The sequence below is a fragment of the Camelus dromedarius genome, chromosome 3, assembly GCF_036321535.1.
Source record: "Camelus dromedarius isolate mCamDro1 chromosome 3, mCamDro1.pat, whole genome shotgun sequence".
NCBI classification, from domain to species: Eukaryota; Metazoa; Chordata; class Mammalia; order Artiodactyla; family Camelidae; genus Camelus; species Camelus dromedarius.
The window spans coordinates 85,000,821-85,028,163 of record NC_087438.1 but is presented as its reverse complement, the minus strand read 5'-3'; the positions used below and the strand labels follow the sequence as shown (position 1 = coordinate 85,028,163).

Genomic DNA, 27,343 nt, shown 5'->3' with positions numbered 1-27,343 from the left:
AGAGTTTAAGTAAATTGTCTGAATTCCCACAGTTAATAGGTAAAATTGGGGCTCGGATCCAGGTTCTTTTAACTCCAAAGGTAAGGCTTACAAATCCAAGTTAACGTGTTGACTCAGGAACCTAGCATCCTGATGTCAAATAAGGCTCCTGGGTGTTGAAAATAGAAAACCAGAACCAAGCCTGCTCCTCTAACAAGCATTTCCAAGCACCTGCCATGTGCCTTGTGCTGCAGAGTGAAGGAGACAAACAGGGTGCCTGCCTTTACAGAGCTTACACTCCAGAGGTGAGTTGAGACACTGAGCCAGTGTGACTCAAGTGACTCAAAACCACTATGGAAGTGGCAATGATAACAATGCCACAGGAGCATGGCCTTCTGGCTTCCAAGCAGACTCTCAGGATGAAGCGGAGGAGGTGAAAAGAAATCTTACAACTGTGTCAATCATAGTAAGTCTAACACGAGACCTTCAGCTGATTTAACAACCACTGATAGAACACCGACTAAGTACAAGGCAGCACGCTGAGCCCTCCTTTCACAGAGTGTTCCAGTATTTCCTACTTCTCCTGTTTCAGACACACAGGCATCTCCTAAGAGAAAGCTGTACTTCCGTTGAAAGATCACAGGTATTTATTAAAGATCTCATTGATAATTCTAAAAATGGCACGGAGATAAGACCCTCTTCCATGCGGGGAGCACGGCTGGACCTGAGGACACAAGGGTGGGGCGTACCAGACCAGATTACACGCGGGCAATGACCACAGAATTGAAGCATTCAGGCCGTGTCTCCCTCCAATGCATCTAACTGTGGAAACTCAATCAGGTCCAGAAATGAATCAATTTCCTTTGCCTGTGTCCTTAAATTTGATGAATAGAGCCTTTGCTGAGAGCTACTGAAGCTGCTATTCATCTCAGTTAGTTGCTAAATAAAACGTTGTTCTTGGATGTAATTCTGGCGAATATGACTTTGGAGATTTTTCGTTTAACTGTGTAAGTCCAAATTATTCCCCAAGTGATTCTACATTTGAGCTATTTTTGCTCCAGATGTTCTATATTTTTTTCCATGTCAGGGACTAGGAATCTAGGAAGACCGGGTTTCTTGTTGACGGTGACGAGGATGAACTTGAGTCTAAGTGCAAATTTTTGTGACAAACAGCTAAACCCTTTTTGTAATGCTTACTGAGAAGTTCTTTTCTATTCAATGAAATTTGATAATTAGGAGTTTTAGACCTTTAGATGTAATGAAGAAAGACACAGTTTAAATAAACAAATAAGCTTGTGTCTGATGAGAGGGTAGGCAGTTTTGACTTGAAGTAGAGGGTCTAGTTGAACTTTCTTTCTATAATAGTTTGTAAGTCCGTGGTTTTCTACAGAGAAGAACTTGCTCATGGTCATGAAACTAATAGTGGTAGAATGTAAATTGGACCATGAGTCCTTTTATCTTTCTTTAAATTTCTAAACAAATTTTAATTTTTATCTAAGTGAGGCAGGCTCATAGTTTTGAAAGTCAAAAAAGTAACAACTAAAAGGCTTCTCACAAAAAACACCAGTCCTTGACCCATCCCTCACCACAACCCTAGTCTCTGTCCTCAGGGAGCTATTGCTTCAACATTTATACGTCATCATTTTCCTATATTATGCACTTTTATCCATTATTTTTATTATGAAAAAAGTCAAAAAGCATATATATACATATAACCATACACACACTTTTGATACATTATTTAAAAGTAAGCTGCAAACATCATGACCTTCACTCCTAATACTATATAGCAATACTAAATATAAAATTATGTTATCTTTGCCTCCCCTGTTTTAGTCATTATCATGTGACTTTCCATTATGGTTGTTGAGGATTTAGTTTTCTTAAACCACCATCCATCTGTTTCACATCCTTCATCCACTCAGTATCATTACAATATAATTTTTAGTTAAATATATTCAATGTTGTATAATCATTACTTTCCCTGAAATTAATAATTGCCTTGATTTTTCGTTTGCTTATTTTCTTTGCTTAGTTTCTTGTTAATTCTTTTTATACCTTCTAAAAGCCTGTTAAAACATTTTATTCACAGATCTATCTGTCTATCTGTCTAGCAATTTGGTTTTGGTTTTTGTCTTCAGACAGCCCTCCTCAAGCTCCTCAGTGTCCTTTGGCTGCCCTCCTTGAACTGCCTTTGCCTATGTCCAAGTCTAGATTCCAGGTCTCCTGGGTCTCATGCTTGGTGTACTCCTTGTCTTGGTGGGACACAGCCTCTAACAGGTTCATGAGGAGCAAAGGGCAGCATAAAGGACCATGTCTATCTCTTGAGTCACGCTGCTCCAGTCAGGACTGGTCCCCCTCCCCACCTGGTGTGCAGCTGTGCCCCTATTTCTGTTCATCCTGAGGACTCTGGTCACTAGCTCCTGCCATCCAGCTCCGAGCACTGTATACCACGTCTTCCTCTTTCTTGGCTCATTTACTCCCTTGCTTTGGTGGAGCATAGTCCCCAGGAGCTTCCTGAGAAATGGTACATGAGAGGTAAAATTCTTTAGAACTTTCTTGTCTGAAAACATCTTTGTTCTACGCTTGGTTGGTATGTTGGCTGACAATGCATTCCAGGCTGGAAATAACTTTCCTGCAGAGTTTGAAGTCATTCCTTCATTGTCTTTTAGCTTCCTTCTAGTGATGCAGGTGAGAAGTCTGAAGTAATTTTGATTCCTGATCTTTTCTATGCCACCTCTTTTTGCTTTTTTGAAGTTTATAGAATCTTCCCATTTTGAAACATTAGCTTGATGTCTTTTGTGATGAATCACTGTGATTGTGATGCTGGATATCTAGTGGGCCCATTCAGTCAAGATTCATATTCTTTCATTCTGGGAAATTATTTAGAAATTTTTTTTGACGCTTTCTTCCCTTCCTTTTTCTATTTCTTTGTCTTTTTTTCTCTATTTTCCAGAAAAATTATTCAACTTTCTTCTTCAACATTTCTAATTCCAGCTCTAATACCATTTCTGCATTTAGGACTCCAAATTCTAAAAATTGTTTTTTCAAACAACCCAATTTTAAAATGGGCAGAAGAACTGAATAAATATTTTTCTAAAGAGTAAATGCAGATGGCCAACACTCACACAGAAAGATCAACATCAACATCACTAATCATCAGGGAAATGCAAATCAAAACCACAGTGAGGTATAACCTCACACCTGTCAGAGTGGCTAACATCAAAAAGAACACAAATAACAAATGCTGGCAAGGATGTGGGGAGAAGGGAACCCTTGTACACTGGTGGTGGGAATGTAAATTGGTGCAGCTCCTGTAGAAAACAGTACAGAGGTTTCTCCAAAAAACTGAAAATAGAACTACCATATGAACCAGCAATCACACTCTTGGGTATATAATTGGAAAAAAAAGAACATTAATTTGAAAAGATTATGAAACCCAATGTTCATAGCAGCATTATTTACAATTGTCAAGATATGGATGTAACCTAAGTGTCCACCAACAGATGAATGGATGAAAAAGATGTGGTGTATATATATATATATATATATAGGAATCCTACCCAGATATAAACAAGAATGAAATTTTGCCATTTGCAGCAGCATGGGTGAATTTGGAGGGCACTCTGTTAAGTGAAATAAGTCAGATAGAAAAAGACAAAGACAAATGCTGTATGATATCACTTACCTGTGGAATCTAAGAAATACAACTAGTGAATATAACAAAATTCACAGATGTAGAAAACAAACTACTGGTTATTAGTGGGATAGAGAGGGGGCAATATAGGGGTTGGGGAGTGGGAGGTACAAACTACTGGGTGTAAGTAAGTAGGCTACTAGGATGTATTGTGCAACATGGGGAATAGGGATAATATTTTGTAATAACTGTAAATGGAGTATAACCTTTAGATATTGTATAAAAATATATAAGGTTGAAAGCAAAAAAAGAATTTTTGTTCTTGGAAAGTTCTTGGGTTTTTGGTTTGTTTGAAGTTTGGGGTTTTCTGTTTTGTTTTGTTTTGTTTTGTTTTTTGACTAATAGCATTTGTTCCCCAAATGTAATAACTCTCCAAGGATATTGATAACTTTTTGGTGTTTTGTTGTCTTCTTTTCTCTGCATTGCTTCTGATTTCTCCAAGTTGCTTTTCTCCCTGTTGGTTCATTTTAGCTTCTGCCTTCAAGGTTCATGGCATCCCATCAATATCTGGCCATCCTTGGCTGTCTACTTATGTTTAATATGGGGAACCAGAAAGTTGATTGAAAGTTTTGTGATGTTTAGTTTCGGCCTATTCATGTTGCACTTCACTGTAGAATGATCTGGCTGGGTTGTCTGTTGGGGAACTTTGGATATCAGTAGGTTTAGGTCTTTCCTCTAGGGCTGGTAAGCTTCCACCTGGAATACTTTTTTCTCTCTTCTGCCTAGAAGGACAAAATTTGGCCTTCTATATTCTGAGAGTTAAATAGGAAATAAGCTGAAAGGAATCATCATTTGGAGCACAAACATTTGCTTAATTTCCCTGTTTTGATATGGTAGCCACCCCCCTGAGCCCTGCCTGGCATCTCCCAGTCCAGAGGTCCTCAGTATCCCCTCTGCAGGGCACAAATCTCCAGTGCCTTCAAACAACAACTTCTCTCTCACACTTGGCTGGGCAGTTCCTCTGCTGGTCTTGTTTTGCTCACCCACACAGCAGCATGCAGCCAGCTGGCTGGGCGACTGGGCGGGCAGTCTAAGATGGCCTCCCTCACGCATCTGGCAGTTGCTGCCGGTGGTGGTTGCCTGATTCTGCTCCGTGGGCCTCTCAGTCTGCTGTAGGCTACACTCACTGCCTCAGGTGGCTGCCTCTTCCCGCGCCCCAGAAAGTACAGGTAGCACTCATGGCCACTGGAGGCGAAGGCTTAGGAATTCAGTCCACCTCACTTCCACCACATTTTATTGGTCAAAGCGAACAAGGCCAGTCTGAATTCAACGGGGCAGAGAAATGGACACCACCTTGGATGAGCTGAGCAGCAGTCACATGACAGAAGGGTGTGCATTCTGGGGTGGGGGTGGGATTTTTTGTTATTCAGTGAGGATACAGTAATTCCACATTCAATACTTACCTTCTTAACAAGGCAAACACACCCATCACTGTGATTAATAATTTCCCACTTTTTTTTTTAATTCAGGTAAATTGAAAAACTATTTTTGCAGTCATTGTAATTGAAGGCAAGACTTTTCGGTAACCTCCCGAAAAGGAATTAATAACCTCCCTGGTTTTTGTTTTTTTGAACTGAAGCTTACAAGTCATTCACTCATAACAGAAAGATCACTTCTGAAAAGACCCTTCAAGTCAGGAGAGTCTAGAATTCCAGGATTTACATTCAGCCTTGAGGACTTTACTGGCTCCTGTTACTAAAAATGTTACAGTTTTCAAGTGTCTTTGGCATGTTCCCTCATTGAGCGGAAATCTTAGAGGCTTTTCAGATCGTTCAAATCAGTTTAGGATGTGCCCTTGGTAGAAAGAGAGGTAAAAACCCTCACTTCTTAAACCTATTTCAAAACTTTCATCCAGCTTATGCTTGAGAACAGGTCGAAGTGGTGGTGCTGCTGGAAGTCCTCTGCCGGCAGCCTGGGCACAGAGCAGCCACAGGGAGATGGGAAGGGGACTCTCCCCTCCACGCTGCTGGTGATTATTTCCTTTCCCCAGACCTCGCCATGCTTATCTGTTGAGAGTCTAAGAGGTCTGGATGAAAGCCGGGCCTAGCTGGCGGCAGCAGCATAAAGGAGGCACTGAGATTTGCCAAGAGTTGGTATCGGCCTAGAGCAGGTGAGACTCGGAGGAAAAGTACGGGCTCTCTTTAGCCGTGCCCACCTGGGCTTGGGCTTTTTTCCTTTTTCCCACTTCCTTTTCAAATTCAATGTTCAGTTGCTACTTTTGAAACGATGGTGTGGTGATTGCAAGATTGGAGAATCTTTTCTTTTGAACAATTTTTTTGCAGTGGCAAGAGAGTCACTACTTAACACTTCAGCATTTCTGTAAACCATCTTACATCTTCCAAAAGCATGATTTAAACTCATAATTTACACATCATTATAGAAGACATTCCAGAGAGCATTATATTAATTGAATTCAATGAAAAAGATAAAATGCAAAGCTGGATGAACAGAATAACCAAAAGGTTGACAGGAAAAACAACAAAGCGTTAAAAGTATTTATTTGGGGGAATTAGGACTTTAACGGGTTTTTTTTCCTTCTATATTCCTGAATTTTAACATTTTTTACTGTAAAAATAAATTTGTACCTACAGGAACTTTAACTCATGTTTAAGGATCAGTTAAAATGTTTGTTCTCACTCCTAAAATAATGCATTAGCTAGTTTGTATAGATTGATGTAAAAACAGTGGCTTGCAGTTTATTTTATATTTGACTGTAATTTTATGGCCATGGATTAGTTCTATGACAGCAAATACAGGCTAGATTTACAATGTCAGTGTCTTTCCTCTCCAAGGAAAGTATATTAAACTGCCACTCTGGTGCCCGGGCCATCTCAACCTGAAAACTCAATAGCCTTTAGACCTACTTTCCTTATAAAGAGAAAGAAACAAACAAACAGAAGAAGAGAAGGAATGTTTTCTACAACAATTTCAAATAGGTACTATTAGCTTGCGTTCCTGAGCAGTGCTCTTGAGCAGAAATCCTAGGAGCAACTGGCTTATCAGTTGATGGAGGAAAAGATATCCAAGGAGAAATCCACACAGGCTCTGTTAGCCAGTGGCCAGCACCGAACGAACGCACAAAATGATAAGAATGCCAATGTTTAAAAGAGCTGGAACTTTTTGAAACAGAGTAGTACATGGACTTTGTCAATCTGATGTTTTAACGAGGCGATAGATGCCACCATTTTACTTTACCAACTTTTTTTTTCGGTATGTGTAGGGGGAATGTTTGTTTCTGAAGATACTAATTATAGCTCAAGCTGCAGCTAAGAAAAATTGCCCTGTAGACTACTGTTGCTACCAGCAACTGGGCTCAGAATTGGGTATTTTTGCAAAACAGGAATACTGGAAGTCTTTTAATGTCACTTAAAAATACTAATAATTTAAGCTTTCTGAAATTTCCAGGGTTTAAAGAAAAATCATTAAAGCAATTTCTATTACCAAGAATACAAATGACAAAGAAGTATTTACAGTGGGATTTCTCTCTTCTACAATAGTAGGGTGTCCTTAAATACAGTGAGAGAGCGTTATCAGTAAATGAGAATCAATTTGTATTTTACCTTTTAAATTAAGAATAATATATAGTATGCCTCTGTCCCACAAAACATGTTTTGAAGTAGATAAACTGCTCGTAGTAACTTCACAAATGTTCCTTTGACTTTGGATATTTTATTTCAGCTGTCTCTGGTGAGGGCATTTCATATGCTTATAAATCTCTTTAGTTTCTTTTTGTATTTTAGTGCTTCATGTTAATGGACCCATAACTGTTACATAAAACACATCTATCTGCAAAGGTTTAGGAACAAACATTTATACCAAGCCTGTTTAAAAGTTGGCAGCCATGGTGAATAGTAAATAACAGTGAATAGGAGAAAACATAAATAAACAGATCAATTAAATAACAGGTTGTTTCCAAACAATTTTTTAAAAGGTTGCTGACCTGTCAAGGTAGACACATCCAGCACCCAGATTAATGCAGCATGAAGTAGGTATCATCAGGGTTTCATAGCAGTCCATTTCAGTTCCCTCACGTAAACGTATTTTCCCTAATTTTTGGAATATAATCAGTGTTTAATCAATCCCCTACTACACTCTGAGTTGCAAGAGCCATATTCACTTGCTCGCCACTTCTTGTCACTTCCCAATTATCATACTCAGACCCAACTATGCTTCTGTGTTCCCTAAGTTAACTATTTTTGACCACTTACTTTAGGTTAGATAGTTGTGAAATCTCCATCACACCTGAACTTCATAAAAACATGCATATTAAAGTTTCAAATGAACTTCAGTTCCTCAGTTTTATGTTGCTAACAATACCTAGCTCACAGGATTAAAGGGGATATTGTAAGCAAGTACCTTGCACGTAGTAGGAACTCAGTGAAGGTTAGATTTCTCTTCTGCAGTTTTTCTCAATGGGCTGAATCTCCACTTCATACGCTCAGGACCATTGACTGACATGAAATAAAAGTCACTTTACATAGTTTAAACCTGTTTCATGTACACATCTTCCCTTTGAAGCTTCCTGAGGGCAGGAACCATGCATCTTCAAATCTTCATTTCTGCACCCCAGGGTCTGGTGTGGGTAAGTGCCAACAAAACTCAGTGCTGCCCCTCCTTTTCTGGTTGGTGAAGGAGCTCTGGGAGGGTGAGAATGGGGGCATCGCCTGTCATTAAGAGTGTTTTTTAGTTATGTCCAGGTTAGGAAATAAAAGATGACTTTTTAATTCCTTGAAAACTTTGTCACCAAAGTTTGGCACTAATAGTCCATGGAGGAAGAAGATCTGAGTAAATAATTAGCTCCAGAAAAAAACATGCCATGCACATTAAAGATGGGGACAATAAGAGAGCCCCAGTAATTTCACTCCAATACGGCATCCTAGCCAGTAGACTCTAGTCCCTCTACATGATCTAAGGTGACTGTACTCTCATCTTAACACGTGAAAGAAATTTCCTGGGCAAAACCCCACAATTCAAATAACTAGCCATTAACAAAAGCCTTAGGCATTTATTTGCTAAATATGAGTTTAATTTAGCCAAGTTTCATTGTAGTTTCAGGGGAAGGTAATGTTTGACTCAACTAAGGTGTTATTTATATAAATGAAGAGAAAACACAGTGGACAAAAAATAAAGGTTTTTGAAAGACAATGAAATGTAGCTTTGAGAGCCATATTTATTTTAAAAGGAGCAGAAATCTAAAACTTGCTTCTGATATACTAGAAAGAACTAACCATGATAAAACTGCACTCTATGGTACTTATAAGTCATTAATAAGTGAAACATTAGCACTCCTTCTTTGTGATGAATCAAAACTACAGCAAAAGTGGCAAGCTATAAAAATACACCTCCATTGTTTATTTTGACGCTGCCAGAGATAACTGCCAACAGAGTTGCTAATCCCCTTTATAATTCACACATGCAGTATATTTGCATACATGTAAAACATAATGCATACATTTTACATTAATCTTACATTTTATCTATAGTTTTAATTGTACAATTTACACTATGATTATATCACACAAATGCTTTTGAAACTTGTGCGAGAGACTATAAAGGAATGTACACAAATGAGAGTAATTGTGTTAGGTAGTGAGAGAGACTACGAGTGACTTTTGAATAGTTAATGACTGAGAATTTTCTAAAGTTGGTAAGAGACATCAAGTCACAGAATTAAGAAGACTCATGAATCCCAAGCAGGATAAATAAAAAGAAATCTACACTTATGCAAATTCTAGTAAAACTGCTTTAAAACCCTAATACAGAGAGAAAAAAATATCAAAATCACCAGATTTTCAAAAGACAGATTACTTTCAAAGGAGTCTTATCCGATTTCTCAATAGAGATAATGGAAACTAGAATTCAAAAGAAATGACATATTCTGAAAGAAAATAATTTTATACTAGGCAAAAATATCCTCCAGGAATGACATTTTCAGAGAAAAATAAAATAACTTTTCACCAGCAGACTAGCACTTAAAGAATTACCAAATGGAGTTCTTCAGAAAATGATCAGTGTTTAAATTTAGAAATACAGAAAGTAATAAAGAGATAATGTAAATATGTCAATAAATCTAAACGTATATGACTTCACTAGGCAACACTGATTATGTGTTGGGGGCAGCTAAAAATAAAATACATGACAACAATTGCATAAAATTCCACAGAAGGCAAATAGAAGTGTCCTCAGGTTTTGTATTATCCAGAAAGAGAGTAAAACTAACAGGTAATGTTAGGCTTTGAAAAGTCAAGACTGCACATTGTAATCTTCAGTAAAACTATTGATAGAGTATTAAAAGGATGAGTAACCATCAGACTAGTAGAAGAGGAATACAGAATACTAAAATCTGTTCCACCGAAACAGAATAAAACAAGAAAGGAAAGAGGAACATAAAATGGTACCAATAGAAATAAAATATGAAGACGTTAGATTTAAATCCAAACATACTAAGTAAATACAGTAAATGTAAACAGACTGTATATCCTACTTAAGACAAAGATGATCAAGCTTCACTAAAAAACAATTTATGTTATTTACAAGAGATCTATTAAAACATAAGCACAGAAAGATTGAAAGTAGAGTCATAGAAAAAGATAAACCATGCATTCAGTAGCCAAAAGAAAGATGGTGAGTTACAGTAGTATCAGACTTTAAGGAAAAAGTATTACTAGAATTTGAGTGACATTTCATAATTACAAGAATTCAATTTATCAAAACAGTATTGGAATTGTTTGCACCCAGCAAAGTTGCCTTAAAACACATAAGGAAAAATATATAAAGAAAAATTTACAGAGCTACAAGATGAAACAGACAATCTACAGTCATAATGAGAGCTTTTACCACACTCTTATAGTAACTCTTACAACCCTTGTAAGAAGTAGATAAAAAGTCAGTAAAGATAGAGATATGAAATTCAAGATTGACAAATGTGGTCTAATAGACATATATAGAATACTGAGTCCAGTAAGGGCAGAATGCACTAAATACACAGGAAACAGTTTCCAAAAAAATTGATAATGTCCTATCTCATAAAGCAAGTCACCATGTGTTTTAAGAGAATAAGATAATAAAGTATATGGTCTCTCACCACAATACAACTAAGGTAGAAATCACCAACAAAAAGATCATCAAAAAGTCATGTTTGGGAAATAAAATACTATACTTCAAAGTAATTCAGATTTTTTAAAAAAAAGTATAAATTAGAAAATATTTTTAACTGAATGATAATGAAAATACTATATATCAAAACTTGTGGAAAGCATCTGAAGTGTGCTCCTTAAGGGGAATTTTATCATTTTAATTGCACATAGAGCAATATAAAAGAAGAAAGGCTAAAAAAATGATGAATTAAATTAAATAAGTCAGAGAAAGGCAAGTATCATATGATCTCTGATATGTGGAATCTTAAACAAAATAAAACAGAAAACCAAAAAAAAAAAAAAAAAAAAAGTAAGCTCATACAGAGAACAGATGGTGAAATGCCAGAGGTGGGAGATGGGGGTATGAGAAATGGGTAACTAAGTTTGCTTTTAGTTTAAATAAATTAAAAAACAAAACAAAACACTAACTTCTTTGTGTCTTAGTTTTCAGGATTCTTTCTTCTCAGGAATGTTGTTATTCATGAGAAGAAGGAAAAGAAGGAGAAGGAGAGGAAGAGGAAGAAAAATTTTGATTACACAACATTGAAAGCTAAAATATTATCACCACACACCTATTAGAAAGGCTAACATCTAAATACTGACACCACCAAATGCTGACAAGGATGTGGAGCAAGAGGAACACTCAACTCATTGCTGGCAGAAATGCAAAGTGATACAGCCACTATGGAAGACAGCTTGGCAGTTTCTTACAAAATGAAACACACATTTACCATAGGATCCATGTGTTGGCAGATCCATGCTCTCTCTGAAGGCTTTAGGGGAGGATCCTTCCTGGCCTCTTCCTGGTTTCTGGTGGTTATCAGCCACCCTAGACATCCTTTGGCTTACAGATGCATCCTTCCAATCTCTGTCTCTGTCTTCACATGGTGTTTTCCTCTGTGTGCGTCTTTGTTTCTCCTTTTTTTTATATAAGGACACCAGTCGTACTGGAGTAGGGCCAACCTATACCAGTATGATCTCATCTTAACTTGACTACATCTGCAACAAAAACAAAATAAAACAAAACAAAAAAACCCTATTTGGAAATAGGGTCACATTCACAGATACTAAGATTTAAGACTTCGACATAACATAATTGGATTTAAGACACCAACATAATTTTGGGGGGCACAATTTAACCCACAAAACAAGGACTCATCCTACTGTCACTTCTTTTTGGACTGAATGTCCTGGCCAGTGCAATAAGGCAAGAAAAAGAAATAAAAGGTATACAGATTAAAAGGAAGGAATAAAACTATTATTATTCATGGATGATATAGTTGCTTATGCAGAAAAATCCTAAGTAATTCACAGATAATTTACTAGAATTAGTAAGTTTAACAAACTAGTCTATTGAAGATTAACATACAAAATTAACTTTACTATGATATAATACCAACAAACAGGAAAATAAGTGTTTAAAAATACATAATTTACAGTAGCATAAAAAAGCCAAACACCTTGAAATCAATCTACATATGTGTAAGACCTTTAGGCAGACAACTATGAAAACTTACTGAGAGAAATTAGAGATCTAAATAAATGGAGGAATATGCCAAGTCTTTCCAAAATGATCTATACATGCAATGCAATTCCAATCAAAATCCCAGTATGGAAACTGACAAGCTGGTTCTCAAGTTTATATGGACACATAAAGGGTCAAGAACAGCCAAGAATCTGTTGAACAAAGTGGGAAGACTTGTACTACTAAATATGAAGACTTATTTTAAAGCTGTTTTCATTAAGATAATGTGGTGTTGCCACAAAGATAGACAAATATGCTGATGGGACAGAAAAGAGGGTCCACAAACAAACCCATGCAGGTGGGGACCCTTGTTCCATGACAGAAGTAGCATTACAGAGCAGCAAGTAAAGAAGACATTTTTCAATAAATTGTGCTGAAACAAGTGGAATTTATATGGAAAAACAATAATAAATTCAACCCCTACCTTGTACTAGACATCAAAATAGCTACACACAAAAACATGGATGAATTTCACACACATAAATTTGAGCAAAAGAAGACATACAATAAGATTCCATTTACATAAAGTTAAAACAAAACTAAACCATATTGTAAGTAGTCAGGATTGTGGTTAATTTAGGGAGAAGCAAGCATTAATAACTGGGAGTGGTTACAAGAGGAATTTCTAGAGAGCTGATGAGTATTTCACTTCTTTGGATGGGTGGGGTTCTAGCTGTATTTGCTTTGTGATAATTCCTTGATCTGCACATTTACATTTTGTGCACTTTCCTTTATTTGCATTAATCTTCCCAATAAAATGATTTTTAAAAGTAGATAGACACATTTATTCACTGAACAAATACTTACTGAGAAACCACTATACACCAGACATTGTACTAGACCTGGATCAAAAAGAATAAATACAGGAATAAGTGCTCTGATATCCTTAGCTTGCTACAAAATGGGGACTCTTTCTTTATTGTGGGTAGGGGTGATGAGGCAAGCCATTAGATCCTTTACTGGACTGAAATATCAAAATAGTTCAGAAATGTTCTGCCCAGCCCTCAAAAGTTGTTACTCCTTGTGTACATAATAAATGGTTCCAGTGTAATTTAAATTTTTTTCAGTGTAATTTTAGATCTACACTTAGTCACACATAGGAATCCTATCTGCTTACCCAAGGAAAATCCTGTCTTGAAAGTCGTGGCACCAGCCCCTAAGAAAACCAAGAGAATACTATTATTAATTTGTAGTTAATTTTGGAGCTATTACACTAAAATAAAAGGTTCTTTTAAGTCCTAATTCAAAAAGCACCGAGATTTAAAATAACGTTTTCCTGATTATAAAATACTTACATGCTCAATGTAGAACATCTGGGAGAACAGAAAATTACAAAGAAAACAAAAATCCATTATTCTATCACCATAGCTACTGTAGATGTTTTGGTACATTCCTTTTCATCTTTAAAATGCCTTTATATATTTATTTTCACAGCTGAGATCCTAATTTTTATGTGATTTTGCAACCCACGTTTTCCACTTAAAAATATGAGCATTTCCCCAAGCCATTAAATAATTTTCCTAAACATAATTCTTAAGTTTATAAAAATTATGTCCCCAACTTGAATAATCTCAGTGAGAAGTCATTCATTATGTGGAATCACGTCAAAACATCCGGGATCCCAAAGTTCTGAGAGGCATCCAAACCTTAACTAAAGCCTCCGATGGAACCCTGGAACCTGGCTGGGGTGGCAGAAGCTACTCCAAGGGCAGATGCGGTCACAGACGCGGACCGGTCCTCAGAGTCCCCCGCCCTGGAGTGCGCAAGTTGCCAGGCGGACCCGGAGCCCAGAGAGTCATCGACTTTGGATCAGGTTTAATATGCGTCTACGCGGTAAGTTCCTGGAGATGCCCCAGCGCGCACCCCTCAGCTCCCGGGTCCCAGTCGAGGCTGCCAAACCCGAGCAGCGTTGGCTCACTCCTGACCCCGGCGCCCAGCGGACCCTCCGCCCTCGCGGCGGTTGGACGCGGCTGCGCCTTCGGTGGCGCGCCTCTGCAAGTCCCTAGTTTGGGTCGCTGGGCTGAACTTGGGAGGAGGCGCTCCAGGTTCCAGCCCTGCCCCAGCCGCTCCATCCACAACCCCCCCACCCCCTCCACCGGGAAGTGCGCAGGCGCAGCCGGCCAGGAGTCCCGCCAGCTGTCGCATCGGAGTCGCTGCTGCCACTGCCACCGCTCACCATGGGCTCGAGTCCCCGGCTGCTGCTTTTTCTCGTGCTTTGCGTGGGGCTCAGCGCGCTCGTGCCTTCTACAGGGGCCTCGGGCGTCCGTAAGAGAGGCCCCTCGGTGACGGCCAAGGTGACCGAGCGGCGGGCAGCAACTTCCCCTCGTGCTGGCCGGGGGGGATGAGGCAGCTTTGAGGACTGGAATCTCCGGGCGAGGGGCGGGGAGGGGGCTTCCCGGGCGCTGAGGACTGGAGGCGGCCGCGGGGCTTGGTGGGAGGGGGCTGCCCGCGCGCGGGGGCCGCTATCCCCCTGGAGATTTGAGGGCGCAGGGCCGTGTCCCAGCCTGCCCCCGCCGCAGACTGTCTGAACTCTGTCTCCCGGGCTGGTGGTACGACGTGACCGGCCCAGGAGCTGGGAGAAGCTTCCGGAACCGGTGGGCCCTTTCTCCAGGAAGGAGACAACCGAGTACTTCCTACGGCGTGGCGGGGACTCCGAAATAGAAGCAGGAAGAATGTGGGGCGGGGTGGCGGGGTAGGGAGAGGATGGGCGGAGGAGACGCGCTTCGAGTGGAGGGGTTGCACTGGGCCGCCCGCCGCGGCTATCACCCGCCCTGGCAGAGCCCAGGTCCAGCTCCTGTTGCAGTGGTGCCGGTGCAGGCGTTACCTGGCTTTTCTTAAACGAAAGGCTGTTCTCCTTCTCAATGTAGGAATCATCCTCCCCTGCGAGGGAGAGGTGCGCTTTGCAGACTCTGGCGGCTGGCGGGTAGACTCTGGACTTGGGATGGTCCCAGAACAGCACGGGCGGCACCTGTGTAACTGAGACCAGCCTTTTCATCTCGATTAGGCGGGACATCTGCCATAGACTGTGTCTTTACCGCTTCAGCTCTTTTTTTTTCCCCCCAGCATATTTACCCAAGGCTAGAAGATAATGGGAGGGTGCAGGGAGAGACGAAGGGAGGGAATGATTTGGTGCCCTTGATAACCACTTCGAGAAAACCCGCTGGCGGTAGCGTCTTGGAATCCGGAAGGAAGGGCAGCTGCAAGTGGTCTTAACAATCAGTCTGGTGTTTGCCAGGAGAAATGATAGTGTTGAACTAGTAGTAGAGTGTCTTCACCCTCTACCACAGACCCCACCTGAGGAGAGGGCAGGATAAAGGGCGGGGGAGGTTCAGTCCAACATCTGATGGAGCCTAAGGGTGAACAGAAAGGCCGCGCTACGGGGTGTGTGCAGTGATAAACTGAGCCTGATTGATTTGAGCGCTGATTCTCCTCCCAGCCCCTTGATGTTTTTTGCGTATCTAAGTTTTGGGAAATAGCTTACACAGAGCTGAAGGGTTGGGAGTGGGGGGAGGAGTGGTGCCTTCAGCCTGCAGATACTACCGGGGGGGGGGGGTCTCATGGGATACAGCCATAAACATAAAATTCATAAAATGATGAAATGAAGGAAATACACCCTAATATAGGGTTTTAAAGAATGGGATTGACATGATCTCGTATATGCTTTTAAACAATTACTGTGGCTGCTCAGTGGAGAGTGAAGTGGGAGGTCATTCAGAGCTCCAGGTCAGAGTCCAGATGGTGGTGGCTTGGAATAGGGGGGATATTTGTGGAAATGGGAAACCAGGGAGGGACTGAAAATAGATTTTTGAAGTATAACTAACAGGACTTGCCGATGGGTTAGATAGGGGTAGGGGAGTGGGAGTAGGTTTGCCAGATAAAATACAGGATGCCCTGTTAGATGTGAATTTCAGATAAGCAACAAATAATTTCTTAGTGTGAGGACATCACCTATACTATTTGGGAACAAGCTTCACCCAGGAAGCTTTCAGACCTACCAGTTCAGAGACCCACCCCAGAGCAAGTAATCACAATCTCTGGAGGTGTGCAGCCTGGACTGGGAATCTCTCAGAGAGGGCAGGAAGCTGGGGGCTGCACGAGGGGGAAAGTTGGGGCATCTCAGCCTCAAGTCCAGGGTGCTGTCACTGAGTTTTCCTGTGCTGTACTTTTGAAATAGTCACTCAGCGTATCTCCTTTTTTCTCCATGAGTTTGTCATTAAGTTCTAAAAACTAGCTGTGTAGGCATGTCCTTCTACAGATTCATCTCTGTTGAATTACCTTTTCAGTGGGCATTTTAAAAATAGCGAATCTATTGGAAAATGGAGACATTAAAAATGATTTCTCTGAGTATGGAAAAGTAGATTAATTGGTTATCATTCTAGTGTATTGTTTTCCCAGTAGTCTTTTTTTTTTAATCTTTTTTTGGGGGGAGGAGGTTACTAGGTTTATTTATTTTTATTTTATTATAATTTTTAGTAGAGGTACTGGGGATTGAACCCAGGACCTTGTGCATGCTAAGCACACAATCTACCACTGAGCTATATCTACCCCTCTCCCAGGAGTCTTTACTTTTTCCTCTGATTTTGTTTAAAAATAGGAATCTGTAAATAAGAGAGGTGTTAAGTGCTGCACCCCCCCCCCCCCAGGGCCCTTTCATGGCACTTACCTTGTCCATGAATCCTGCTGACAGCCACCACCTCAGCCTCCTGCCCAGCCATAGAGGGCTAGGGTCAGGGCTCTGTCTCAAAGTCCACTGAATTGGCACTGGCAGCCCTGCATTTTCCAGCAGATGCCATGGGCTCTGTGCAGGGAAAGGCACCACGAGTATAGAAAGTGATGCTGCTGTCTTTCCAGTTGCATGCACGTCACAGCTTGCTGGCACTTTCTGCAGCTTGGAGTGGCCAAGAGGCTGAGGCCAGGGTAACAGTGAGTTATCTGATAATGTCTGAGGCTCGCCTCTGTAAATAGAGATGGAAATAATACCTACTGGAGGCAGGGTTTTGCATATTAGATGTGATAATGCAGGTAAAGCACTTAGCCCCAGTTGAAGTTACTGATTTAAGAGGTCAATTGTTAGTGTTATTTGTGTTGTCTTAGTAATCCTTGCGGGCAGTGCAGCCCTGAGAGGAATCATCATCTGCGTACAGATGAGGAACAGGAGCTCAGAGTTGCCCAAGGTCCCACGGCCACTTATTAGTGGAGCTGGGTTTGGGAACAGTTTCCTTGACATCACAGCTCACATACTTGGTGTCTTCCCCAGCTGCTTTGCAAACGGAAGCAGGATTAACAATACAGGGGTTTGGGGCAGACTGTTTTGAGTGCCTCTGGCCTCTTCCCCTGTCTCTCCTCACCTCCAGTGCCCCATAATTTTCAAATGACTTTCAAGGGCAGCCATAAGGGGAAAAAGGAGTGACTGAGGCGCCTGCTCCTGAAGTGCAACGTGGAATCCAAGTTCCACCTTTTCCAGGAAGCCCGCCCTGATCCCTACAGAAACAACCTCTATCCGTGGCATTTTATCTGTGCACATCTTCTGATAAAACCTGACTTCCCATTATATTATAGCTCCCTGTACATGTGCTTTCTCTCCTGTGGGATTGTGACTCCAGGGGGTAGGGGCTTTGCAGCCCCACCACTTGTTTAGCACAGGGCCTGTTCCCAAGGACAGGCATCAAAGTCAGATGATCTAGGGTGAGAGGGTTTGCCTGACAGCCACCCTGGCCACCTGCACCGAGTGTGTAGGTGTGTGTGCCCTGGTCCTCATTATCACCTTACATTGAACTATTTAGACTTTCTTGAGAACCTGCTTGAGCTGACACTGCGCTGGGCACTGGGGATCTAAGAACAGCTTTTCTACCCCCTTAGGGATTCCCTGCATAGTCAGAGAGAGCCATATTAACGATCAATGGAAGTCCAACTGGACTCAGCCTCAGACTGAAATTTTGTCTTTCACACTTCTAACATGGCCTAACAAAACCTGTATCTCTTAGTCAGCATCCTTCCTTTGCCATCTGGAGCTGGTGAGAGTTTCCCTTCCCAGCCAGTTGTGGTCAGAAGGGTTGTGGTGCTTCTCTGCACGTGGATCAGATTTCCTGCCTTGGTGCTCTGGTTCCAGAAAGAACTCTGCCAGGTGGGGCTTGTGTCCACTCTTATCCCTGGAGGCTGCTCCCTTCTTTCAGGCTGGCCTCACATCACACCTTCTCTAGGATGCCTTCCTTCAGCCCTTAACATCCCTCCAGAACGCTGGGTATACAGTGTTCTTGGGGCACTTGTCACATGTGGCCACCTTGTATTGTGGTTGTTCATTTTCTTGGCCTCTTTTTTTTTTTTTATTGAAGTTTAGTTGATTTACAATGTTGTGTTAGTTTCTGGTGCACAGCAAAGTAACTCAGTTGTGTGTGTGTGTATTTTTTCATACTCTTTTCCATTATGGTTTATTATAGGATATTGAATATAGTTCCCCATGCTGTTCATCTATTTTATATATAGTAGTGTGTATCTGTTGATCCCAAACTCCTGATTTATCCCTCTCCTCCTTTCCCCTTTGGTAACCATAAGTTTATTTTCTACAACTCTGAGTCTGTTTCTGTTTTGTACATAAGTTCATTTGTATCATTTTTTAGATTCCACATATAAGTGATCTCATAGGATACTTGTCTTTCTCTGTCTGACTTACTTCACTTAGTATGATCATCTCTAGGTCCATCCATGTTGCTGCAAATACTTGGCCGGTCTCTTTATGTAAGCTCCCTTAGGACACGGATGCCCTCCAGGAGCTGGTCCCCTCACACTGCCTTTATATAGATCTTTGACAAATATTTGTTGACAATAAGATCTGATTTTCTCATTTCCATTAGAGTTAGGGAAACTATGCTATATTTTCTTGCCATCACTCATTGAATGTGAAGGATGCTGAGGTTTGGGGAAAAAATCATATTAATACATGTGCTAGGCCACGTGTAAGAAAAGGAGATTCTTATTGAAGAGCTATGCTGGGTGATAGACACTTTTTCTTCATCTTCTCACACTGCTCTCTCACATTTTATTCTCTTTGCTGTGGAGATGTTCATGGACTTTATTTTCTCTTCTTTATTTTTAAAGTCTCGCAGGCTTTTCTACTGGCTTACATGGTGTCTCTTTACAATTATGTCCCCGACTCCTTTCCTGGTTCTGCTTCCTTATTGCCAGTTATTGAATTTACTCCTTGGCTCGGAAATCCCTTTGGAGAACCTGCTTCTCTTTGGCCCCAGCTCTGCACAACTGGACTCCTGTGCACGTGAATGCTGCTTCCTGAATTGTCCTTCTCTAGTGCACTGCTGCATCTCAAGGGCACGGTCTTTTGTGCATTCTGGAAAATTCTACTATATAAATAAAACAATTTTTGCTGCTTTGGCCGTGTAAAATTGCAGAATGCCACATGGAACACTAAATATCACATCACCCGGTGACAGACGAACTGACATATTGGCAGAAGCCCTCGTCTTGGACTAAATAAAGCTTGACAGTCTTTACTTAGTGATTTTTCTAAACTGTACGACATCTTTTTCTGTGACAACCCTTCTTATTTTTTTTTAAAGCCATCTCTTAAATGTCTTTTTTTATCCATTCAAACGGTAAATTGCTTCATATAATCTAAACTCGCTAATAGAATGCCCTTCGACTCCGTGGCCTTTTCAAGCGTTCTGTCTCAGAATCGTCTGAACACAGTGATTTGTGAAGGAAAACATGTATAATTTCATTTCAGATGAAACTGTTAAAAAAAGGTTCAAGTGAATTTTTAAGGTTTATCTGCAAAAAAGTGACTCACACTCACTCCTGATGTGTGCTTTCTTTCTTCAGTTCTAAAATGTTGTGATAGAGGAAGGACACGTTCTACTTGTGCAACTTCGGGAACATGACGACTGCATTCGGTGTCTGAGTGTACAGGGAAAATGGTCCTGTCAGGACCCGAGTGTAATGTCTGCTGTTCTCTGGACGTGCTGGAGCCCTGGTGCCTTAGCATGTTTGGAAGCACATGGCGGGCCTTTTGGAGGAGTGCTGTATGTTTTGATCATCTTTCGCAGTTCCCTTGACAGCAGATGTCTATTGAGCACTCAGTGGGAGTTTGGCAGTGCTCGAATTTAAAAATAAATAAATCTGGATGGTTAGATAATTTCTCTCCTCACCAGTTTTTTCTCCTGCCAAGATGGGAGAGCATTACCTCTCAGAAGAAGTCTCCACTCTTACCTGCGTCTACAAAGCTAGGAAACAGGAGGCGACAGCAGTGTTGGTCTGGGGTGAGGAGGAGAGGAGTTCCTGGAGACATTACTGGCTGCCTCTCACAGCATTGAGTCAGACTTTAAACCGTTCCTGGTAGAGGGCCTGGCCCAGGGGGGTGCTCCATAAATGTGTGGTAAATGAATATTTGTGAGGGAGAAGCACCTACAGAATGGTTTCAGAGCTCTAATTTATCTCATGCTCCTTCACGACCCCTTTATAAAATACTGGTGGGCAGGGCTCTTACATGCGAATCAACTCCCAGATTGTAATGTTCACCTACCCTATAGCACGGCTTTTCCATCTTATAACCTTCTGCCTTTCAACCACACACAGGTCTTCTTTGATGTGAGGATTGGAGATAAAGATGTTGGCAGAATAGTGATTGGCCTCTTTGGAAAAGTCGTGCCCAAGACTGTGGAAAATTTTGTCGCTCTGGCAACAGGAGAGGTATATCTCAGTTTTATTCCCGTTAACTGTGCACACAATTGGATCTTCCTTCTTTTAAGCCAAGCATAAAGATGCATGCTGGGAAAATAAGTATTAAGTTAGTAAGTGAGATGAACCTGAGACATCTAATAATATTTTACTTTATTTTCCTATAAAATGTGTATTCTTCAAGCACTCAGGGTTTTAGAAAGTGGGGGGAAACAGTTATCAAGTGAAAATGCAGATTTCTCTATTTTACTTATGCACATTAGTACTTTACTTCCATAGTTTGTTTATGTATTTTTTGGTCAGCTAATGATAAATTTCTATCAGTAAATTATTGCAAGGACCTGATCTAGTTCTGTAGATATTTTGTGTAACTTTCTCATTTTGTCATTTCCAGATAAACACTGGGCTTTATCTTTCAGTATGGGTTATATCTACTTGTATATTTAATTGACTTAATCTCTTTAGAAAGGATATGGATATAAAGGAAGCAAATTTCATCGTGTCATCAAAGATTTCATGATTCAAGGAGGAGACTTCACCCGTGGAGACGGCACTGGCGGTAATGTGGTCTCTCACATTTTTCCTTTCCTGCTTACCAAAGTGAAACCTGAGATTAAGACAATATACTTATCCAGTATATCGAACTCCCAGGTTTAAAGAACAAAGTCATAAAGACAACCAATCTAATTCTTTAAGAAGGATGGAGTTTGGGGGGAGCCTCATCTAACAAGATCTTGGTAGGTACAAATGAGTTAGGCTTCCTAATTTAAAACAGTATTGCTTTGGTGTTCATTATCTTTCTATAGTGGAGATGTACTCATTTAGTAGACTGTTCTGCAGTGATTGAATGGTAGACTCCTAGTATGTAGCAGTACAGAAAGACGTTTGTCATCACAAAGAAAGGTAGGCTATAAAACTGTACAGTGTGGTGGCAGCCAGCTGCAAATGTGTAGGTTGGTGCAGGAGGCCTGAGGGCATCATGCCAGGGTGATCAGACTGACACTTAGGTGACAGGATTACAGGTGAATTTGCCTCCTTCTTTCAAAATTCTTTCATTTTACTGTGAGCTTTTCAATAATTAAAAAAAGTGAAAGTAATAGACAAGTTGTCAAATATAATGTAACTTAATTTTTATCAACAAAGTTAGAGTTCTTTAAAGTACAAATAATTAAGTTTATAGCTTTTCAGATATCCCTGAGCTTACTGTTTCTGAGGATTCCAGCTACCCAGCCCCTGTGACCGTTTTTCCTCAAAAATGTTGTGAGTTCTTTTCCTGAACACACACATAATATACATAATTACACAGAATTTAAATTTACTTCAGGTTTAAGATTTCTATTTCAGCAAATACTGGTTTTGGTGGATATTAAACTGCTAACTTTTTAAAGAAACACTTGGGTCATTTTCAAGCCCTAGGGCTAATTTTATGTTTATTGCAATGGTTTATTTATAACAAAATGGCTACCATTAAAGGCTTGGCTTTGTCCAAAATTTCGGGACGATTGTTTTAGTCCCTGCGGAGATGCTGCCGGGCATGGGAATGTTGAATGGAGCAGAAGAACATGTGCAGGTTGCTTGGGTTAATGGGGCTGGTGAGGATGCTCAGCACAGTAGTCCCAGCCGCTGCAGAGCTGAGTCTCACTGGAAAAGCTTGCAGCTCCAGTACTGGTCCCCTCTGGACTGGCACCCCACCATCCTGCCTGAGGCCCTGAAGTAATGGTGACAGAGCTTTACTGTGTCCTCTTTTCTTTGTGTGTCTCTGCCTGCTTTTCCTGCCGTATGTGTGTGTGCATGTGCAGAGTTAAAATATTCTGTTTTGGAGATAGGACTTTTTGGATCACTTAAATTTAGCCTAGACCTCTCTGCAGGCAGAAATTTCCTGCCAGGCTATCTTGTGTGTCACTGACCAATCAGCTATAAATTGTTTGCCTTTGATAGCCACTTCTGGTCCTTCTAACTGAGCCAGGGCTTTAAGGTTGGTCACCGATGGATAAGGAGTCCTAAAGTGGAGGAGGTGGGCATGACAGGCACTCAAGGTGTTGGAGAATGGAGAGATACTTCTCCTGGTCCGTACTGTTGTTTTATAGGAAAAATGTGTTCTGCTCTCCCTGCTGCTATGCTAGGACTCCAGCCTACATGCCTGCCTCTGGGGCTTCTGTTCAAGGTTGGATCCTTGGGTGCTCTCAATTGCCATCACCCTCTGTATCCTGGTGAGCCCTGAAGTCACCATGCCTAATGACTTCCAGGCTGGCACTATTGCTCTTAGTGCTGAGGCAGGAAAGAGTGTTAGAGTCAGAACATCACTGTTCATGTCCTGCTCTGCCGTTTGTGAGTCTGATAATCTCTGTTTACCATTCAAATAGGAATGAGAATACCCATTCTCTGGGACTGTTGTGAGAATTAGCTGAGAGTGTAGACTAGGTGCATACTGCACCCTAGTTGGGTTGGGTGCTGAGACAGGAGTGACCCAGGACAAGTGAGCTGAATCTCAGGACAGAGTTGGAGCCACTAGGATGGCTCGTCCTCTTTCTCTCTGGGTTCAGGATTTCATCCTGTCCATTGCTTCCTTCCCATTTCAGAGTGAAATCACTGACTTGCTTGGTCATGGTTTGGGTCTTGGTTTGAGGCCAGAGGGGACCCTACTATCTTGTGTCATACTTTCATTTGTTTGTTTCAGTCCCTGGTGTTCTGTTTCCTTAAGGAGTTAATTTTATCCTCTGCTTTATTCCTCCTTATGTTGGACCATCTTTTCCCATCCCCACCTCCTACAGGCTTCTATTACTCAGTTCTACTCAAACTTTATGTTTTCCTTTGAGGAATTTCCTTTCATATAACATCTGTTGATTCTCCCCTTTTTTGTTTTGTCTCACCCAGGTATAAGCATTTACGGTGAGACGTTTCCAGATGAGAACTTCAAACTGAAGCATTATGGCATTGGGTGGGTCAGCATGGCCAATGCAGGGCCAGACACCAACGGCTCTCAGTTCTTTATCACCTTGACCAAGCCCACCTGGCTGGATGGCAAGCATGTGGTATTTGGAAAAGTCATCGATGGAATGGTAACTTGATATATTGTTTTTTCTTGTTCAAAGCTTTATATTTATAATGGGGGTACCTTTAGTGATTTAATCTATAAATGTGCTTGTTAGACAGCCATAATTATATGCTGACTTGCCTCTTCCGAGGTGAATAAATTATATGTGGTATGGTATTTTAATTGTTAGGAGCATTGGGGCAAAGCTGAGGACTTGGCATGAGAAGTTGAGTACTTAATTTATCTCACTACTTGATATAATTGGAAACTCTTTTTAATGTAATGAACTAAAATCCTGTATGTACATACAATGAGATACGATTCAGCCTTATAAAGGAAGGAAATCATGTCACAGGCTATACAACATGGACAGACTTTAAGAATACTGTTAAGTGAAACAGGCTCGTCACTAAATGATTGTATGATTCCATTTAAATGAGGTATCTAGTCAAATACATGGAAACATAAAGTAGAATGGTGGCTGCTGGGGGCTTGGGTTCAGAAATGGGGAGCTGGTGTTCCATGGGTATCACTATAAATCTTCAGTTTTACAAGATGAAAAAGTTCTAGAGATCAGTTGCACAATAATGTGAATATACTTAAATTACTGAACTGTACACTCAGAAATGGGTAAGATGGTAAATTTTATGGTATGTGTTTCTTACCACAATTTAAAATAAAGTATTTTTAAAAACCCTGAGCCCCACGTGGTTCAGTACAGACATAAGTCACCTTCAAAGACACAGAGTATAGCAACCAAAATTACTAAAGAGAATTCAAGTTTATGCTGCTATGTCTCAAAGAATATCCATGGGGTCCAATTCACAATCATAATCACAATAGGAACCTTAAAATCCTCATTCTCCTCCACTCCCAACATTACACATCCTGGGACACCTGCTGCCTGGTCTCAGATGAACAGTCCTTCACAATTTGTGAGTCATAAACTACCTTGAAAAACAAATGAAAACTATAACTGTCTTTACAGAATAAGAAAAAAAAAACTGTGTTTCTACTGTTGTAAGGGATTTTCAGAATCTTCTGAATTCCATCCTCTGATCCTCCAGAGATCATCTGGGTTGCTTTGTTAACAGTGGCCCTCACCCCAGACTCACAGAATCAGAACCTCTAGACGTGGGCCCACAAATAAGCATTTAAAAAATTGTGGTAAACATAGCACAGAAATGTCCAATTTAACCGTTAAATACACAGGCTTTAAAGTGCCACAGGTAATTCGGACGTGTGGCTGCTGCTCTAGGTTCACACGTGTGCACAGGTGCACATACATACCCACACCCTTGCCGAGTCCTTGACAGTATGAAGCATAAAGCGATACATGGGCTTCTGGAGCCTTCCAGAGTAGACAAAGGGGCCTTTACATCACTGTGTGGTTGAGGTTACAGAAGTATCAGATTCAACCTGTAGATTAATGGGTGGGGTCCACATTAAAATGGGCAAACCCAGAACTATCTCTGCTTATAAATCTGCTTTCTGGCCCACTTTCTTCTGCCTAGACCTCTTATAGAGTGGAGCTGAAACTGACTCAAACTCCATGCTAACTTTTAAGCTGGGTTCTAACAAGTGAGTAGAAATACTTTTTATTAGAGCTAGATGCTTGTAAAAATATCTAATTTTTTTTTAGAATATAAAATACTAATAAAAAGAAGGGAGGAAACACACAAATATGTTCTTTAATTGGCAAGGTAGTGGGTAAATTTTATTCTGTTATATATAAACTTCCTGACTATTTTTAAATTTTCCATACTTAGCTTGCATGGTTTTTATAATCATAAAAAACAACTTATCCCCTCTTGGGCTTTCAGACTTCACATTGATTTCACTTCTGGATCACCACTGTTGCTGGTCAGTAGTGAACCATGGGTCTACTTTTCTCTCACCAGACAGTGGTCCACTCCATAGAACTGCAGGCAACTGATGGGCATGACCGTCCGCTCACCGACTGCTCCATCGTCAACAGCGGCAAGATCGATGTGAAAACGCCCTTTGTGGTAGAGGTCGCTGACTGGTGATACAACTAGCAGAAAACAAAGAAGCACACACTCTGGCAGGGGTGTAGGGGTGTGTGTGTGTGTGTGTGTGTATGTGTGTGTGTCTTTTGAGTCTTCAAAGTTACTGTTTTGCTTTGTTTTTAAACTTTCTTCTGTTTTCCGCCCTAGATCACAGGGAAGTTACAAAGATCAACCACTCAAAGTTTAGTTTCCATGAATTTTGGTAAATCACTTGCTTAGGGACTTTGCACTTAAAAGACATATCCCTCTCCTCAAGTGGTGCTATTTTTAAACTAGAAAATTTTTTATTGGCTATATTCTTTTGAAGAACACATTCATTACTTTGCTGGATTAATTGTGATACCTGGGTTGAGTGATATATAAGATCTGTCTGAGAAAGATGGGGATTGGAAGTTTATTACTTTGTATTCAAACAGAAATTCTTTTCAGGTAAAGGGAGATTTGATTAGTATTATCTGATATATGGCACAGGGACTTTTACCTGTGAAAGGTGCTTTGGTGTTCTCTATATTAAATACTTTTTATATAGATCAATTATTTTTGCAAGACTTTTTTTTAAACCTAAGTTCTTTGAAAAAGTAATGTACAAAAGCATATGCATTTTCATGTTAATGATGAACAGACTAAAGAAGATTCTGTATATCAAAATACAAACACAGCTGGATAATCGGGGATGGGAATGCACAGAAATGGTGCCCATCCACATCCCAAATACTTGAGATGATTTCTCACTAATTTTTACTCAATGTAACATTTTTAGAAAGTTCCCTTGAGTCCAGTTGCAACAAAAAGGATTTTTTTTTTTCATTTACATAGTGGAGCTGAAGCTTCAGGCTGTACTTAAGCTAGATTTGTTAGGGCTTTGTTGTAACATACCTGGCAGTAGCACAGTGCACCTGATCTCTGTTCAGGTGAGAGGGGAGCTGCTAGAAAACGGCCCCACAGCTTCTTCTGAGACCTGGAGACTCACGCAGTGAAGGTCCAAAAAATCCACCTCTTGAGCTGTGTTCTAAGAAAACTGCTTCAGTGAGAGATGAGATGAAATGAGCATTCTTACTGCTGATGGGGTGTTAATTGCTACGGCTTTCCTGAAGAGCAGTTGGTTATTTTTTTTTCCCAGAAGAATTTATGAAAGGCCTTTGATAGGCCAGGTACCAGCTTTGAGTATGGGGGATACAGCAATGGATGAGAACAGGGCATCGTGGAACTTACATTCTAGTGATGAAGACAGAATAAATGAGGTAACAAATAAAA

At 40.6% G+C, this 27,343-nt stretch overlaps 1 protein-coding gene and 1 long non-coding RNA gene across 2 annotated transcripts; one reads left to right on the top strand and one right to left on the bottom strand.

The window, feature by feature from the left end:
- Nucleotides 1-11,469: 11,469 nt before the first annotated feature.
- On the bottom strand, nucleotides 11,470-14,561 carry LOC105105063 (uncharacterized). The gene is made up of 3 exons (XR_010379573.1): nucleotides 14,514-14,561; nucleotides 13,455-13,493; nucleotides 11,470-11,811 (listed from the first exon to the last, which is right to left on the bottom strand). It is a non-coding gene; the product is annotated as an uncharacterized LOC105105063 (long non-coding RNA).
- Nucleotides 14,451-26,619, top strand: PPIC (peptidylprolyl isomerase C). Its single transcript, XM_010998822.3, has 5 exons — nucleotides 14,451-14,631; nucleotides 20,924-21,037; nucleotides 21,491-21,584; nucleotides 23,900-24,084; nucleotides 25,961-26,619. The coding sequence occupies exons 1-5, from the start codon at nucleotides 14,515-14,517 to the stop codon at nucleotides 26,087-26,089; spliced, it is 639 nt and encodes a 212-aa protein (XP_010997124.1). The 5' UTR covers nucleotides 14,451-14,514; the 3' UTR covers nucleotides 26,090-26,619.
- Nucleotides 26,620-27,343: the final 724 nt, after the last annotated feature.

What these genes read in the sequence shown, in the direction of transcription:
- PPIC (XM_010998822.3), top strand. Translation starts at nt 14,515, where the DNA reads ATGGGCTCGAGTCCCCGGCTGCTGCTTTTTCTCGTGCTTTGCGTGGGG. An exon ending in GCCCCTCGGTGACGGCCAAG is followed by an intron (nt 14,632 to 20,923) that starts GTGACCGAGCGG and finishes AACCACACACAG; the next exon opens with GTCTTCTTTGATGTGAGGAT. An exon ending in GAAAAGTCATCGATGGAATG is followed by an intron (nt 24,085 to 25,960) that starts GTAACTTGATAT and finishes TTCTCTCACCAG; the next exon opens with ACAGTGGTCCACTCCATAGA.